Consider the following 14,740-nt stretch of genomic DNA (forward strand, 5'->3'; position numbering starts at 1 on the left):
ATTGGATCAATCAAAGGTTTTAGTAAGACAGGGAAAAGGACTTGCCATCTTGCATCAAGATTTGAAATCATGAAATTACGAGTTCTGTGACTTTTCATGTAATAGTACAAATATTTTATTCTTACAATTAACTAATGAAATGGGCATATACAGGTGACAATATGACAAAGTTTGAAACGCTTCATCTATAGATATCTCCAGCATAAGAAACCAAATCATGTTTTCATTTTTTTTTCTTCAAACAAGACAACATACTATACAATTATTTACAATAAAAACATTGTCACAGACACACACATCATTACAAGGCCTATTTCCAATAAAACTAATCTGATTTCTGTAATTGTATATCTATCCTGAATAAGCTATACATTTTTATTTTCTGATAATCTAGTCTATAAAAACTTGGCTAACCTATGCCTCAGAATCATTCACTTTTTACTTCAATGCAGATCAAATTTATCCTGTTGACAAAAAAGTCTTATAATTTTGCTTCACATGACGTTGATCAGGTACACATAATGATCTATGGCAGTTGACTACAACTACAGTCATCTAACTTATCGCGAATTAGACATACCACACACATTGCTTGGATGTATTCACTTTCATAAAGATTACATATGTGCATTTCAAGTTACAAATATGCACTTACTTAGACTATGATATGGTTTATTGGATGGATTCATATAGATTCACTCTGCATAGTATAACAACCTCCAGAAAACAAATCTACCAAGTGATCACTGCTTCATCTTCATCAAATAAGTATGGGTTTCGAATTCCAGCTTTGCATACTTCAGTGATTGGTAGTCGGGTAAGATTTAACACACTGCCTATAACTCAATTACAGGTGAAGAAACTCTTAGAACAGAGATCTGCATGACTTAGGTGAAGTTTGACATAAAAATCAGGCAAAAAACACATCTGTTCTAAAAAATTGCTTGGACTTGCACAATTATCAACTTATGAAGAATCTACTGTACTTCATCAGTACAATGTCTGTAAGTCTTGTACCCAAAACAATTCTTGTTTAATTTTGCAGAATCTGATCTGACAAACATTACTCCGTCTTGGACCATCATTTTACTTACTGATGTTCAATTAATGCGTAGTTAACTGCACTCGATATCAGATTTCAAAGCAAAGTAAATCGTAATCCACAAAAAGTATCTTCATCTGTTTGCACATACATGACCATATCTGAGGAATGCAAAAGATAATTGATTCCAATGCATTTCAGGAATTGATTCCATGAATTGGCAAAGCATGCATGTATGGACTTTCTAAAAGGTTGATCTGTGGTGCAAAATAAAGCAACATCAAATCCCTCACCCACCCCCTCAACAAAAAAAATATATATTTACACATATCCTGAATACTAAATGCATGGCTGAACTCTTAGTTTGTTTCACTCAAATCATAAAGCAGACCTCACAACCATTCTTACTGAAAATAACCATAACTTTATTATAAAATAGAAGTGATATATCACTCATGGTGTGGAAAATAAAAATACCAAGAAAAATAGGAAATTCAAATAAAATCAACAACTAAGAATGGTACATATCTGGATTATATCCCCTAATTAAGAAAAACTGTGATGTCTGTGAGAATCATCTCCCCCTATTTCAAAATTAAACATTCTCTTGACTAAAATAAATCTTGTATTCAAACTGAATTGTAGAATTGCAAGTATTTAACTAAATGAGAAATAAAAAAGACACTAATTCATTATAAGAATACAGAGTAAGATTCAGCCAAAATGAAATTAATGCATTAACTTGAACTGGCCCAAAATGTCTTAAAATAATCATAAAAAACAAACAGATTTATAACAATTGAAAAACAGCAACCATGTATATCCACTTGCATGCATACACAACATAAGTAATTACAGTATATATACATTACTAATTTCTTCTCTAATCACCTGGCACAAATTTCATTTAGTATTTCACAATTCATACTCATCTCCCATTTTCTACATTGGCTTTGTGCTGGAACGAGTTATGTACAAACTAATTAAGAAGTCATCACACATATTACATAGGCTTCGAGTAACAGTGAGAACCTACAAACTAAGAGAATGTTAATTTCACAAATCAAGCATACATATCTACATACAAGGAAGATATAAACAGGTCAAACATGAATATCATTATGGTCCATATGATGGGAAATGATGGTGTGATGTTAGGCATTAGATGCAAAGGGTTGTCACGATAATCAACAATTTTCTCCTCTTTGGCCAGTGTAGACTTTGACTCTGAAAGGCTTGGTCAAAGATGGTGAGCTGTCAACTGCTTAATTTTCATATTATGCATTATTAACAACCAATACAAAATAAATGCTGGCACTTACTTACATCTCTGTTATAGGGAGGTACAGTGTTTCTCATTGTCAAGTCGCCAAATTATTAAGCAGTGACATTGCAGTACTATTTGCTCCCCTCCAAAAAATAGGAGGTGCAAGCCACTGTAACCCACAACAGCTTGCTCCTCGTATCTGTTGTTTAGGTTGGAGTATTCCAGTGCCTCACATCAGTAGCACTGGAACACTCTTACACAATGAATGTTAGCCAGGAGTGTTCCAGAGTCTCTCAATGAGGTACCTAGCATCAGTAGCACTGGAACAGTCCTTGAGGACACAAAGAAATGGAAGTCAATGTAAGCTTGTGAGTATTCCAGAGCCTCTACAAAAGGTAACCAGCTTTACTGGCACTCCAGGAAACATTGAGCACTCAGAGGATTGTAGAGGCCTGCCATTGCTGATTGACCAATTAGTCAGGTTTCCTCCAAGTCACAGAGTTTAACTTCATCCTATCAAGTAGAATTGGAGGCACCAGGACAATGCCATCAAGCAACTGATTGGAGAGACAAGCTGTTGTAGCTTGCCCTTCCTGTGTTCTGTGATCCAGCATCCACTACCTTCTCTATCAATTTGGTCCTACTGGACACTATTAAAGAGAGACTAAACTGAAGCTGACCATATTTGAATAGAATGCAACCGTTTCCAATGTCATTTCAGAGCCAAGCATTTAATGGTTTGACACCAGTACAAAGAATTAGATGAGAACTGACTATCAACAATACCACAAAGAGCATCTTGATTCACAGAGCAGAGAAACAACAATTATGGAATAATTTATTTTAATTTACATTACTAATATACACAGATAGATCACATTAAAGGTGTTCAATCAGCAGATCAAACAGTGGACATTTTATCAAGTACAAGAAGTACATTTAAATATAAATTGAAAGGTTATTCATTCATTTTGTGTGAAAAGCTGTCAATGTCTTTAAATGTAGCTCTGCATTTAAAAAGGTATCTGAATGAATAACAAGTACTGGAAAACTAAATAAAAAATACAAGAGATTTATTGAATTTTTAAGTAAAATCTCATTCATAGAAGCATGTCATTAATAAATGGGCTGTGTGCATGCTGGACAACATCTAGAAAGATGACAACAAATTCTGGTAAAAAAAACTGAAGGCATGTGAAGAAATTAGAAACAAAATACAAAATAAAAACTATGAAAAGAGATTAAAAATCAAACTAAAAGAAAACAGAATGCTCATATACATTTATACATAGAAAACAAGAAATTGTCACTTCAGACATTATTTATAAATACAGAAATTCATGAATATATTGTAATGATGACAACATAATTTACAGATCAAGGAATGCTTGTCACTCAGAAAACTGACAGTAGATGCAGTGTTTGGAAGCGATTGGGCCAGAAGGAAGGTGAAGCTAATCAAGCAGCTCAAGGGAGGTTGATACTGCCAATGTTACTAAATGCCCCAGGTCTCTTGTGCTTACTGATGGCACATACAGCAAAGTGATACATACTGCCAGCTTTGAAATGGGTTAGTGTGCATGCCATGGGTAACGGAAGTGCATCTACTGCACCTATCTTCTTCCAAAGGTCTGTGCTAGGAGTGGCGGATTCAGATTCCTGGTAGGCATAGAGCAGGTAACGCATGACTTCAACCTTGGACGCACCTCCTGCAGGGTCTGCCTTCCAGGAGAGGACAATACCCTCTTGGGAGTGCTTGATCTCCAGGAGAGGTCTGATTGGCAGAGGGGTAAAGAGAATTGTACGAGGGAGGTCCAATGTAGTTTTCAGGTCGGGCAACGGTGCAGGATGTTTCTGTGATTTTGTCATATCCTGTTTCTGCTGCACTTGTAACTGGCCTTGCTGCTGCTGATGCTGCTGCGGTTGCTGTGGATTCCTTTGTTGTTGTATTTGACGCTGCGCCAGTTGCTGATTTAACTGCTGCTGCTGTTGCTGCAGTTGATGCTGCTGAAGTTCTTGAGGGGATAATCTTGAAGCAGAGGCAGTTGCCATACGCAGCTGTTGCTCTAGCTTACTGCTCTTATTCCTACATTCTGCAAGGGCTTTCTCCACGATTCCCAACTCACTGTGCAGCTTCACTTCTTGTTGCTGTAAAAAATCAAACATAAATTCCAGGTGTGACATCAATCGCAAACCAAATTCAAACAGAATCCAACCAAATGACCACCAAATAATTGTACTGGATGAATTGGGGAAAAAGGAGCTTAACTTTCATGTCTTTATATATAAACAAGTGGAATGCCTCTGGCCGTCTCACCTGCATCACGCGGTTCAATATAGCAGCAGTGCTGACTTTGCATACTACTCTAACTCGCACAAGATGTTCAGTGATACATGGTTACTCTTATGTCCTCTTTTTATGAACTAGACCAATAAACTTACAGAGATATGATGGTTATTCAACAAAAAACCCCAACATGGCCAAAGTTCATTGACCTTACATGACCTTTGACCTTGATCATGTGACCTGAAACTGGAACACGATGTTCAGTGATACTTGATTACTCTTATGTACAAGTTTCATGAATCAGATCCATAAACTTTCAAAGTTATGATGGTAATTCAACAGATACACCCAATTCGGCTAAAGTTCATTGACCTTTGACCTTGGACATGTGACCTGAAACACGCACAGGATGTTCAGTGATACTTGGTTACTCTAATGTCCAAGTTTAACGAACTAGACCAATAAACTTTCAAAGTTATGATGGTAATTCAACAGATACCCCCGATTCAGCCAAAGTTCATTGACCCTAAATGACCTTTGACCTTAATCATGAGACCTGAAACTTGCACAAAATGTTCAGTGATGCTTGATTACTATTATGTCCAAGTTTCATGAATCAGATCCATAAACTTTCAAAGTTATGATGGGAATTCAACAGATATCCCCAATTCGGCCAAAGTTCATTGACCCTAAATGACCTTTGACCTTGATCATGTGACCTGAAACTTGCACAAAATGTTCAGTGATGCTTGATTACTATTATGTCCAAGTTTCATGAATCAGATCCATAAACTTTCAAAGTTATGATGAGAATTCAACAGATATCCCCAATTCGTCCAAAGTTCATTGACCCTAAATGACCTTTGACCTTGGTCATGTGACGTGAAACTCATGCAGGATGTTCATTGATACTTGATTAACCTTATGTCCAAGTTTCATGAACTAGGTCCATATATTTTCTAAGTTATGATGACATTTCAAAAACTTAACCTCAGGTTAAGATTTCGATGTTGATTCCTCCAACATGGTCTAAGTTCATTGACCCTAAATGACCTTTGACCTTGGTCATGTGACATGAAACTCTAATAGGATGTTCAGTAATACTTGATTAACCTTATGGCCAAGTTTTATTAACTAGGTCCATATACTTTCTAAGTTATGATGTCATTTCAAAAACTTAACCTCAGGTTAAGATTTGATGTTGACGCCGCCGCCGCCGCCGCCGTCGCCGTCGGAAAAGCGGCGCCTATAGTCTCACTTTGCTTCGCAGGTGAGACAAAAATGATGAATCATTGACATAACAATTAAATCACTTTGAATAATAACAATTCAATGATACCCTGATAAGCTTCTGGGGTCATGAATCTTTGTCCATGAATCAATGTTATCAAAATGTGGAAAAACTGCACTTGGTTATAGGTATTTACATAGCACTGTCTATCTAGAAATATTCCATTCCGTGGTGTACATAAGAATAAGAGGAGTGCTTGGACCACATCTGACACAATTAAAATTGAGTGATTCTAGAATGCATGCAGTGGTAATTCGTTGCCCTGCTTTTGCCAGATCAGAAATCCACCTAAATTCTAAAATTTTTAAACAATGACCTCTGTGACCTTGTGACCCAAAAATCTAATCAGAACATTGCCACAGCCTTGGACTAAGTTTGAACTTGATCCCTTAAAATGTTCATCAGTGGTTGTGGTCCAGGAGAGGCCAACAAACTACAGTGCAACAACCTGAAAAGCTATACCCCATTCAACTATGAGCAGACGCATCAAGAAACTGACTGTCATTTTGGCAGGCATTTGTCCCTGTTCATAGCCTGTCCTGTGATTCAAGGAAACTTTCTGCTTTAAAAGATATGAGAAATGACAACTCAAAATCTTGACTATGATGCCATCTTGAAATGTGATTTTTTCCTTAAAACATTGTTAAGTGAATTGTTTCAAAGCATACATTCACAAAGTTTGACTATTCAATGGCGATTCCACACTAGAACTTAAAAAAATATCATAAATTTCAACATGCTTTCACTGAGTCATAAGTAGTGTAATATTTTATTATGATACCTAAATTTCATGAAAATTATGAGTTTTAACCAAAAAGGAAGTCAGACATAGTTTTTATGGGGGAAAAGAATTGAACTTTCAATTTTCAATAATTTTATTAAATAAATACCGGGTAGTCAAGTACAAACACTGCCTGAAACGATTATTGGCAAAGCATGAGAAGATTGAAAATATTGCAGGTCAATGTAAAAATGTATCATTGATGGTTCCAAATAATATCTACAACATTTTCATGATCCATAATGGGGGCAGCCCTGATTTTTCAGAACCTATTTTTGGCAATGTCCCGTACGACACATGAAAATGCAAAAGTTTTTCAAGTGGCAGTTGTGACATAATACTATTTATAGGAAAATCATCACATTTTAGCCCCATAATTTACACAATTAGTTTCATTCATTCATTGTTTAAATAGTGTGTTTGAAATCATTAATTCACTAATATAAAAATTCATACAAAACCTCAAGTTTTTCAGCTCGTAAAAATGCTGTGAACCATTGTACATTTCCCCATCATGAAAAAAAATGATAATTTATTGCTCCCGATTGTATATCGAGGTTACTTAATCACATTGTTCTGAATGACTACCAATCAAAGGGCTTTCATTAAAAGGAAGAATTTAGGGGCAATGTTCCCCTTCTGATTGATAAAAAGTTCATTGTTTCATTCAGGCTGTCCAGTACAACACGCAAGTGTCTGTTCAACACACAAGTGTCTCGTACAACACACAACTGTCCTGTACGACACACATGTGTCCCGTACAACACACAAGTGTCCTGTACGACACATTATTTTGTTTATGATATATTGACAGAAACATTCAGCCAAAAGCCATTTCTAGTATAATGAATGCATCTAGTTTGATAAGATTATCACAGTCATCAGCCAAACAAAGTGATTGAAGAAGTCAAAGAGACATTTAAAAGAAAGTTTTGGCTTCAATTTAGAAATGTCCCGTACGACACATTTTGAGTGTCCCGTACGCCACAATGTTCTCAAAAATTGTAATTTGTTTTATTTATTCATGAATGTTTATCTTGCTTTCTTCCATAGATGTGTTTGCTCTTGGGTAATTGAATATCAATTTGAGTTCAGTTTCTATGAAAATCTGTCCAACTCACAGACTTTAGAGTACAAACTTGAGGTTTCTAAAAACGCCACCTTTTCTGCGTCTGTACGACAAATTACATTTTAAATCTGTATTATACAGGATGTGAATTTAAGTCATGTTAAGTCTTGGTTTTCCTAACACTCTGGCAGTACTTGATGACCACCTTTAGTTACTGGAATATTTTTTGTTTTCCTTGTCAAATGTTCTCTAAATGTCCCGTACGACACGTATGGAATCACCCCAATGTGTAGGAGCGGTGAAGATATATTGAGAAATGCCAACTCAAAACCTTGAATATGATGCCATCTTGAAGGTTTTTTTTCTTAAAATATTGTTAAGTGAATTGTTTCAAGGCATACACTCGCAAAGTTTGGCTATTCAATGTGTAGGAGTGGTGAAGATATATTGAGAAATGCCAACTCAAAACCTTGAATATGATGCCATCTTGAAATATTTTTTTTCTTAAAATATTGTTAAGTGAATTGTTTCAAGGCATACACTCGCAAAGTTTGGCTATTCAATGTGTAGGAGTGGTGAAGATATATTGAGAAATGCCAACTCAAAATCTAGAATACGATGCCATCTTGAAGGTTTTTTTTCTTTAAACATTGTTAAGTGAAATGTTTCAAGGCATACACTCCCAAAGTTTGGCTATTCAATGTGTAGGAGTGGTGAAGATATATTGAGAAATGCCAACTCAAAACCTTGAATATGATGCCATCTTGAAACATTTTTTTTCTTAAAATATTGTTAAGTGAATTGTTTCAAGGCATACACTCGCAAAGTTTGGCTATTCAATGTGTAGGAGTGGTGACGATATATTGAGAAATGCCAACTCAAAATCTAGAATACGATGCCATCTTGAAGGTTTTTTTTCTTTAAACATTGTTAAGTGAATTGTTTCAAGGCATACACTCCCAAAGTTTGGCTATTCAATGTGTAGGAGTGGTGAAGATATATTGAGAAATGCCCACTCAAAATCTAGAATACGATGCCATCTTGAAGGTTTTTTTTCTTTTAACATTGTTAAGTGAATTGTTTCAAGGTCAAACACTCACAAAGTTTGGCTATTCAATGTGCAGGAGCGGTGAACCAACGTCCATTTTTGTCATATTTTCATAACAAGGGGATAGACAACAGATAAGATGACCCTCGGACATCACTTCTTTGCCAAATACACATTGGGGTGATTCCATACGTGTCGTACGGGACATTTAAAGAACATTTTACAGTTTTTTGACAAGAAAAACAAAAAATATTCCAGTAACTAAAGGTGATCATCAAGTACTACCAGAGTGTTTAGGAAAACCAAGACTTAAAATGACTTGAATTCGCATCCTGTATAATACAGATTTAAAATAGTAATGTGTCTCTTACAATAAGAAGGCGAGTGGAAAAATCCATCAGACTATGGCGTGGAGAGGGCCAAGAGAATTAATGGAAAAAAAAACATTGTCTCATAGTTGACTTACCTGCATATCTTGAAGTTGTTTTTGACAGTTCCGATAGACCTGGCGATTCATTCCTGAATGAGTTGCTGTCAATTTGGTTGTGAGAGATTGCTTGTATTCCTCACTTCTCTGAATCTGAGACTGTGAATACAAAAGAAATTCAAGATTAAACCCTGAAGGAGGTTTGTGCACAAGTTCATTATTTCAATATCGTGCATGAATGATCATATACACGGCAGGCTCATTTGTGATTGAAAATTTTAGCTTTTTTCTTAAATGGATAGCATCACCGGTAAAAAAAAAATCAAGCCGTTTCCGAAGTCTCAGCAAAGTATTTGATGGCTATCTTCTCATAATACCACGATTCTCCCACACATATATCAAGTATGTGAGTGACATATATGTATTTCATATCACCAGAATCTTCAATTCTAATAAACAACTGGAATCAAAGAATTTTGCAGGATTGGAGCTATTGAAGAAGTAGATATTGGTCAATTTTAAAGATCAATATTGAAGATTTGTGATTTGGATACAGTAATATTCTTCAGCACATGCACACCTAGACCTCGCATCTGGACTCCACACCTGCACGAGACATGCTGATCGTGCCTTCCCAATCAATTGCTCTCACTCTCTGGAATAGACTTCCAACTTAAATTGGCGATGCTCCTTATGTAGAGGCCTTCAAAAGCAGACTGGACTAAATAAATTTATTTTCTTATTAGTTCTATTCATATTTTGTTCTAATTTAAATGCTAACATAGATATACATGTACGTTTTTCCCTAAACCTATTACTATGGTTATATTTTGATGAATTACTTGATATATTGTATGTAATGTAAAGCACATTGAAATATCAATGTAATGTGCTATATAAATGCAACCTTTATTGTATTCAATCATTCCTTGCTGTAGAGATCCTGACCAAGTTTCAGGGTCTTGATCTATATTCTCTCTTTCTCATTTCAATATTTTCTTACATTTTTCATCATAGTCTAGGGTGATTCTAACATACCAATTTCAGAGAAGTAATGCACTTAAATGGGGGAATGTGTGTAGAATCTCTGGAGGAATCTCAACCGCTGCATTCAGAATGATAGGCCAACAGAATTGGATTTTGTCCTTTCAAGATCAGAGACATAGGGAGTGTTGCAACAAATTATATGCAATCAATTGCAAATATTCTGTTGCAATTTTACAGCTGATAGATCAATGTTACTTGTAGCAAATCAGATAAAACTTCTTGTTTCAAAGAGCAGATAAGCAATCAATCACTAATTTGCAATTAACTGCAAGACATCTGACTGATTTAGGGACCAAATATTGACTTGCAATTGATCGCAAGTGTCTTGCAACGCCCAAGTAGTTACAATAAGCAACAGGTTTTTGTACGTTGAAGTTTGGGGACAAAGAACCTTATTGAGAGTAAAGAGAGCAACTGATTATGTCAGGAAGTACACTTACCAAAATGAGTCGCCTCTTGTTCTGATGTTGCTGCTCTTGAGTCTTGACAGCACTTTGCTCTTCCTGCAGTTTCTTTATTTGAGCCCTTTGTACCTGCTGCTGATCCTGCTGACTTGACTGTAGCCTCTGAGCCGCAATTCTGGCTTGCTGATGCTGCTCCTGCTCCCGTTGCTCCCGGACAGCCTTTGCCGCAGCTTGGGCACGGTTGGCAGCATGGGTTCTCTCCTGGGCTTGGATCTGCTCCTGGGTGCTGGCTTGACTTCTGGCTACATTCTGGTAGTGCTGTTGCTGCTGGATGGCAAGCTGAGAGCCAGACTGTAGGGTTGACGTGGGGAGGGTTTGAGGTGCACCCGCACCTACAGGTCTCACCATCTGCAACTGTATCTGACCGGTCGGAAGTTGAATTTGCTGACAAACTTGCAAACTTTGCTGAAGGAAGAAATGAGGAACATATACATCATGTAATGACCACATCTAAAGTTGTGTATCAATCAAACTATAGTAATAATAGCTGGATTCATTAAAGGAGAATGAAAATTTTGGGACAAGTAGGCTTATGTCGAAACAGAAAAATCAAAGAATAAGAAAAAAGAAAGTTTGAGGAAAATCTGACAAATAATAAGAAAGCTATGACCATTTGAATATTGCAATCACTAATGCTATGGAGATCCTCCAATTGGCAATGTGAAACGGATGTGTGACGTCACATCTGAACAACTTTCCCTTTGATGGACTATAAACTACACCCAAAATGTCTGTTTTTGCTTTTTTAATATGGTGATACAAACTGTTTATCCATGATGTATTCTTTAAATATCTGTTTTACATGCCCTCCTATAGAAAGAACACATGATCTACTGATAGATGTGATAAAAGAGGCAGTTTATCTGAAATATATTATAAAGTAATGGGGAGAGTTGTTCACAAATGACATCACACATCATTATCGCATTGCCAATGTGAGGATCTCCATAGCATTAGTGATCGCAATATTCAAATACTCATAACTTTCTCATTATTTGTCAGATTTTTCTCAAACTTTCGTTGATCTGTTTCTTTGATTTTTTCTGTTTTCACACAAGCTATCTTGTTCCAAAGGTTTCTTTCTCCTGGAAGCACTTTTTGAAAATATGTTTGACATAATACTTCACAATTTAATGTAGATAATTTGACTGATTGATAGAAAAGTATGCACCTGGGAAAATATGATTCTGCTCAAAATAGAATAGGAACAGCATTTCATGCAAAAAGCAGTATATTTATTAAAGAAAATGGGGAATTATACCAAGATTCATAGCCTTGGAATCATTTTTATTTCTTGAATTATTTTACTATTCTATTGCTTTGCCATACGTTCCCATTAAACCTATATGAATTCAATTATCGTTCCCTCTCCATCGGTATCTAAGAAGCCTTTTCATGAAATATACTTTGGTTATGAATCTTGATTACTTGTTTGTCTAATTATTTGTTACATACTTACTCTTGGTGTTGTTTTATTTTTTTTTGGGGGGGTGGGGTGTTTTTGTTTCTTTTGGTGTTACTCACACATGGACATGATAAATTTCATGTATTTCAATTCCTTTCTAACTCTTAAAATTCAACCAACTGACCTACTACCATTTTTCTAATTGAAAAATGATTAATGCTGGTGTGATTTTATTTGTATTATTTCTTTGTCATGATACGTTAATCAAGTTTTTGTTTCTCTTCATATTACAATGAAATTTAATTCATTCAGAAGCTTGATTGATTACATTGACATGTTCACATATATTTCCATTTTACGTTATTCTATGTAGGTACCAGCTAATATGGAGAACCTCTTGACAGAATTTGTAAATTCTTTTAGGTGATCCCCAGGCACTGGCTGTTGCTCAATTTTATATTTCTCCTGTAATGTTCATATTAAATCTGTCATGTTCTCTTATTATCTTGCCTGGAAAAAAATATATAAATAGCTCAAGATGACTGAAATTCATATTTGTTTTCCTTGAAAATCAAAATGGTTGAAAGGTCAGACAACCCCTGTGAACTCCTACATAGATTAACCCTAAAAAGACTGGCCTTTTAGGCCCCCCCCCCTTGCGCATGAAGCGTTCACGCCGCCATTTCATGACTTTTTTCTCTTGAGTTTTGCGCAACTTTTGATACCAAATTTGTATACCCCCATGCCGCCGTTGCGGAGTTACGTAACATTTTCGTATCACATGTCACGTAAGAAATTGAAATTTGTATTCGTTTGTGTGTAAAGTGTATGGTATTTGAATGAATGTTATACACATTGTTTTCTAACTACATTTTTATTTGTTTCTTTCTATATTATGTCACTTGTGAATTCAAGTAGCAGTTCTAGGATATGAAAATAATGAAAAACATTGCATAAAAAAATAAAGAAATACATAAGAAATGCAAAATAAAGAAATACATAAGAAATTAAAATCAAAGAAAAACATAAGAAAAGTAGTGCAAAATACCAGAATCGCTTGCACAACTATATTCTTGGGTGCAGGAAACACTGAATAGACAAGTAATGTCACACTTTAGTTGATTATGCTATAATTGATATTGAATAAGTTATATATTACACAAACCCAAAATATATCTAGAATACTCAAGAATTTGCAATATGCAATATCTAATGTCCTAAAGTTTTTTTGATAAAAATTTGCATATTCACATAATTAATTATGAATATAATTTGCATAAATTATGTGATATCTCTTATGCTTTGTTTTCACCAGCTAGTGTACATGTAACACATCACTTGTTTATCTTCCAAGATTGCTTTGGCTCATTGCAAGAGAGTGTAATGCAATAAAACATGCCAAATGTTGTATTTCTCTACATAACGCGTACAGAGTACTTATTTGCATATTTAGTAATTACTAATTTGCATAAGCATATCTAATAATTCAAGCACGAAATAACACAATTCCATGATAAACAACCTCTTCTTACAGCTGAAAACCTTGAAACGGGAATTTATGGACCGCAATAGGTACCTAAGTATGAAAAATTCAATTTTTTGATAAAAATTTGCATATTCGCATAATTAATTATGCATATATTAAAAAATACAATGTATATCAGTATTTTGACTATGTTTTCTTTTAGAGGACATGACAAAGGATGTGTGTGCCAAATTTGGTTGCGATCGGACGACCAACGGCCGAGATCTTAGGGGGGGCCCAAAAGGCCCCCCCCCCAGTTTTTCTAGCCTCCAAAATAGCCCAGTCTTTTTAGGGTTAAAGATGTTCATACCCTTAAAGATACCCTTATAACACCGTTTACACTCATACCTGTTGTGTAGAAGTGACCTGACCAGGTCTAACTTGCTGCAGCCAAGCCTGGCCTGGCTGTCTTGTGGCAAGAGCTGCGGCTGAAGCAGCAGCTCCTGGAAGCTGATGAACACCTTGTCGACCATGCTGCAGCATGTTCAGAGATATCTGCTGCTGTTCCTGCTGAAGCCTTTGTACCATTGCCACCTGCCCCTGCATTCTAGCTTGGTTTTGCATTGTTGTCATCACAGTTTGTAGACCTGCTATGGGAGCTGTGACAGACTGCTGGCTTGACGACATTTGTCGTTGCTGTGCGGATACCTGAGAAGTTTGAGATTGTCCTCGGCTAGCAGGAGGGACCTGTTGCCTGGGACCATGCTGGAGGCTCACCACCTGAGAGCGTAGATTGGAACCCTGGGTTGTCACTAACGGAGGATTCACGTTCCTGAGCTATAGTAGCACAATGATGAGAACAAACAGCACATAAGAGATATTACTAAAGTTAACAATCTATCACAACAGCCATTTGTGAGGAAGAAATAAATGTAAATGAAAATAGATTTTTCACGATTTATTGCCATGAATAATATTTTAACCACAGCAAAGCAGTACCTAATGCATTGAAAAAGTGTCAAAAACATATTCTTCTCTAAATAACCAACATGTGTGCCAAATCTCATGAGCATTTGGCAAACACTAAGAAGTACTCACTCCACAAGGTGAAACCATTAAAAAATGAACAATTACTCATAGCCAACAG

General features: G+C 36.0%; 1 protein-coding gene across 6 annotated transcripts in view; it reads right to left on the reverse strand.

The window, feature by feature from the left end:
- Positions 1–276: 276 nt before the first annotated feature.
- Positions 277–14,740, reverse strand: part of LOC121422200 (serine-rich adhesin for platelets-like) — an 82,383-nt gene continuing 67,919 nt past the window's right edge. For all 6 annotated transcript variants that reach the window (XM_041617100.1, XM_041617099.1, XM_041617101.1 and 3 more), the window contains 4 exons: positions 14,002–14,430; positions 10,700–11,128; positions 9,252–9,371; positions 277–4,457 (listed from right to left, as the gene is read on the reverse strand). In XM_041617100.1, the coding sequence (XP_041473034.1) occupies positions 3,777–4,457; positions 9,252–9,371; positions 10,700–11,128; positions 14,002–14,430 (1,659 nt within the window). In that variant the 3' untranslated portion in view covers positions 277–3,776. The remainder of the gene's footprint in view (positions 4,458–9,251; positions 9,372–10,699; positions 11,129–14,001; positions 14,431–14,740) is intronic.

Source organism: Lytechinus variegatus, chromosome 10 (genome assembly GCF_018143015.1).
Source record: "Lytechinus variegatus isolate NC3 chromosome 10, Lvar_3.0, whole genome shotgun sequence".
Lineage (NCBI taxonomy): Eukaryota > Metazoa > Echinodermata > Echinoidea > Temnopleuroida > Toxopneustidae > Lytechinus > Lytechinus variegatus.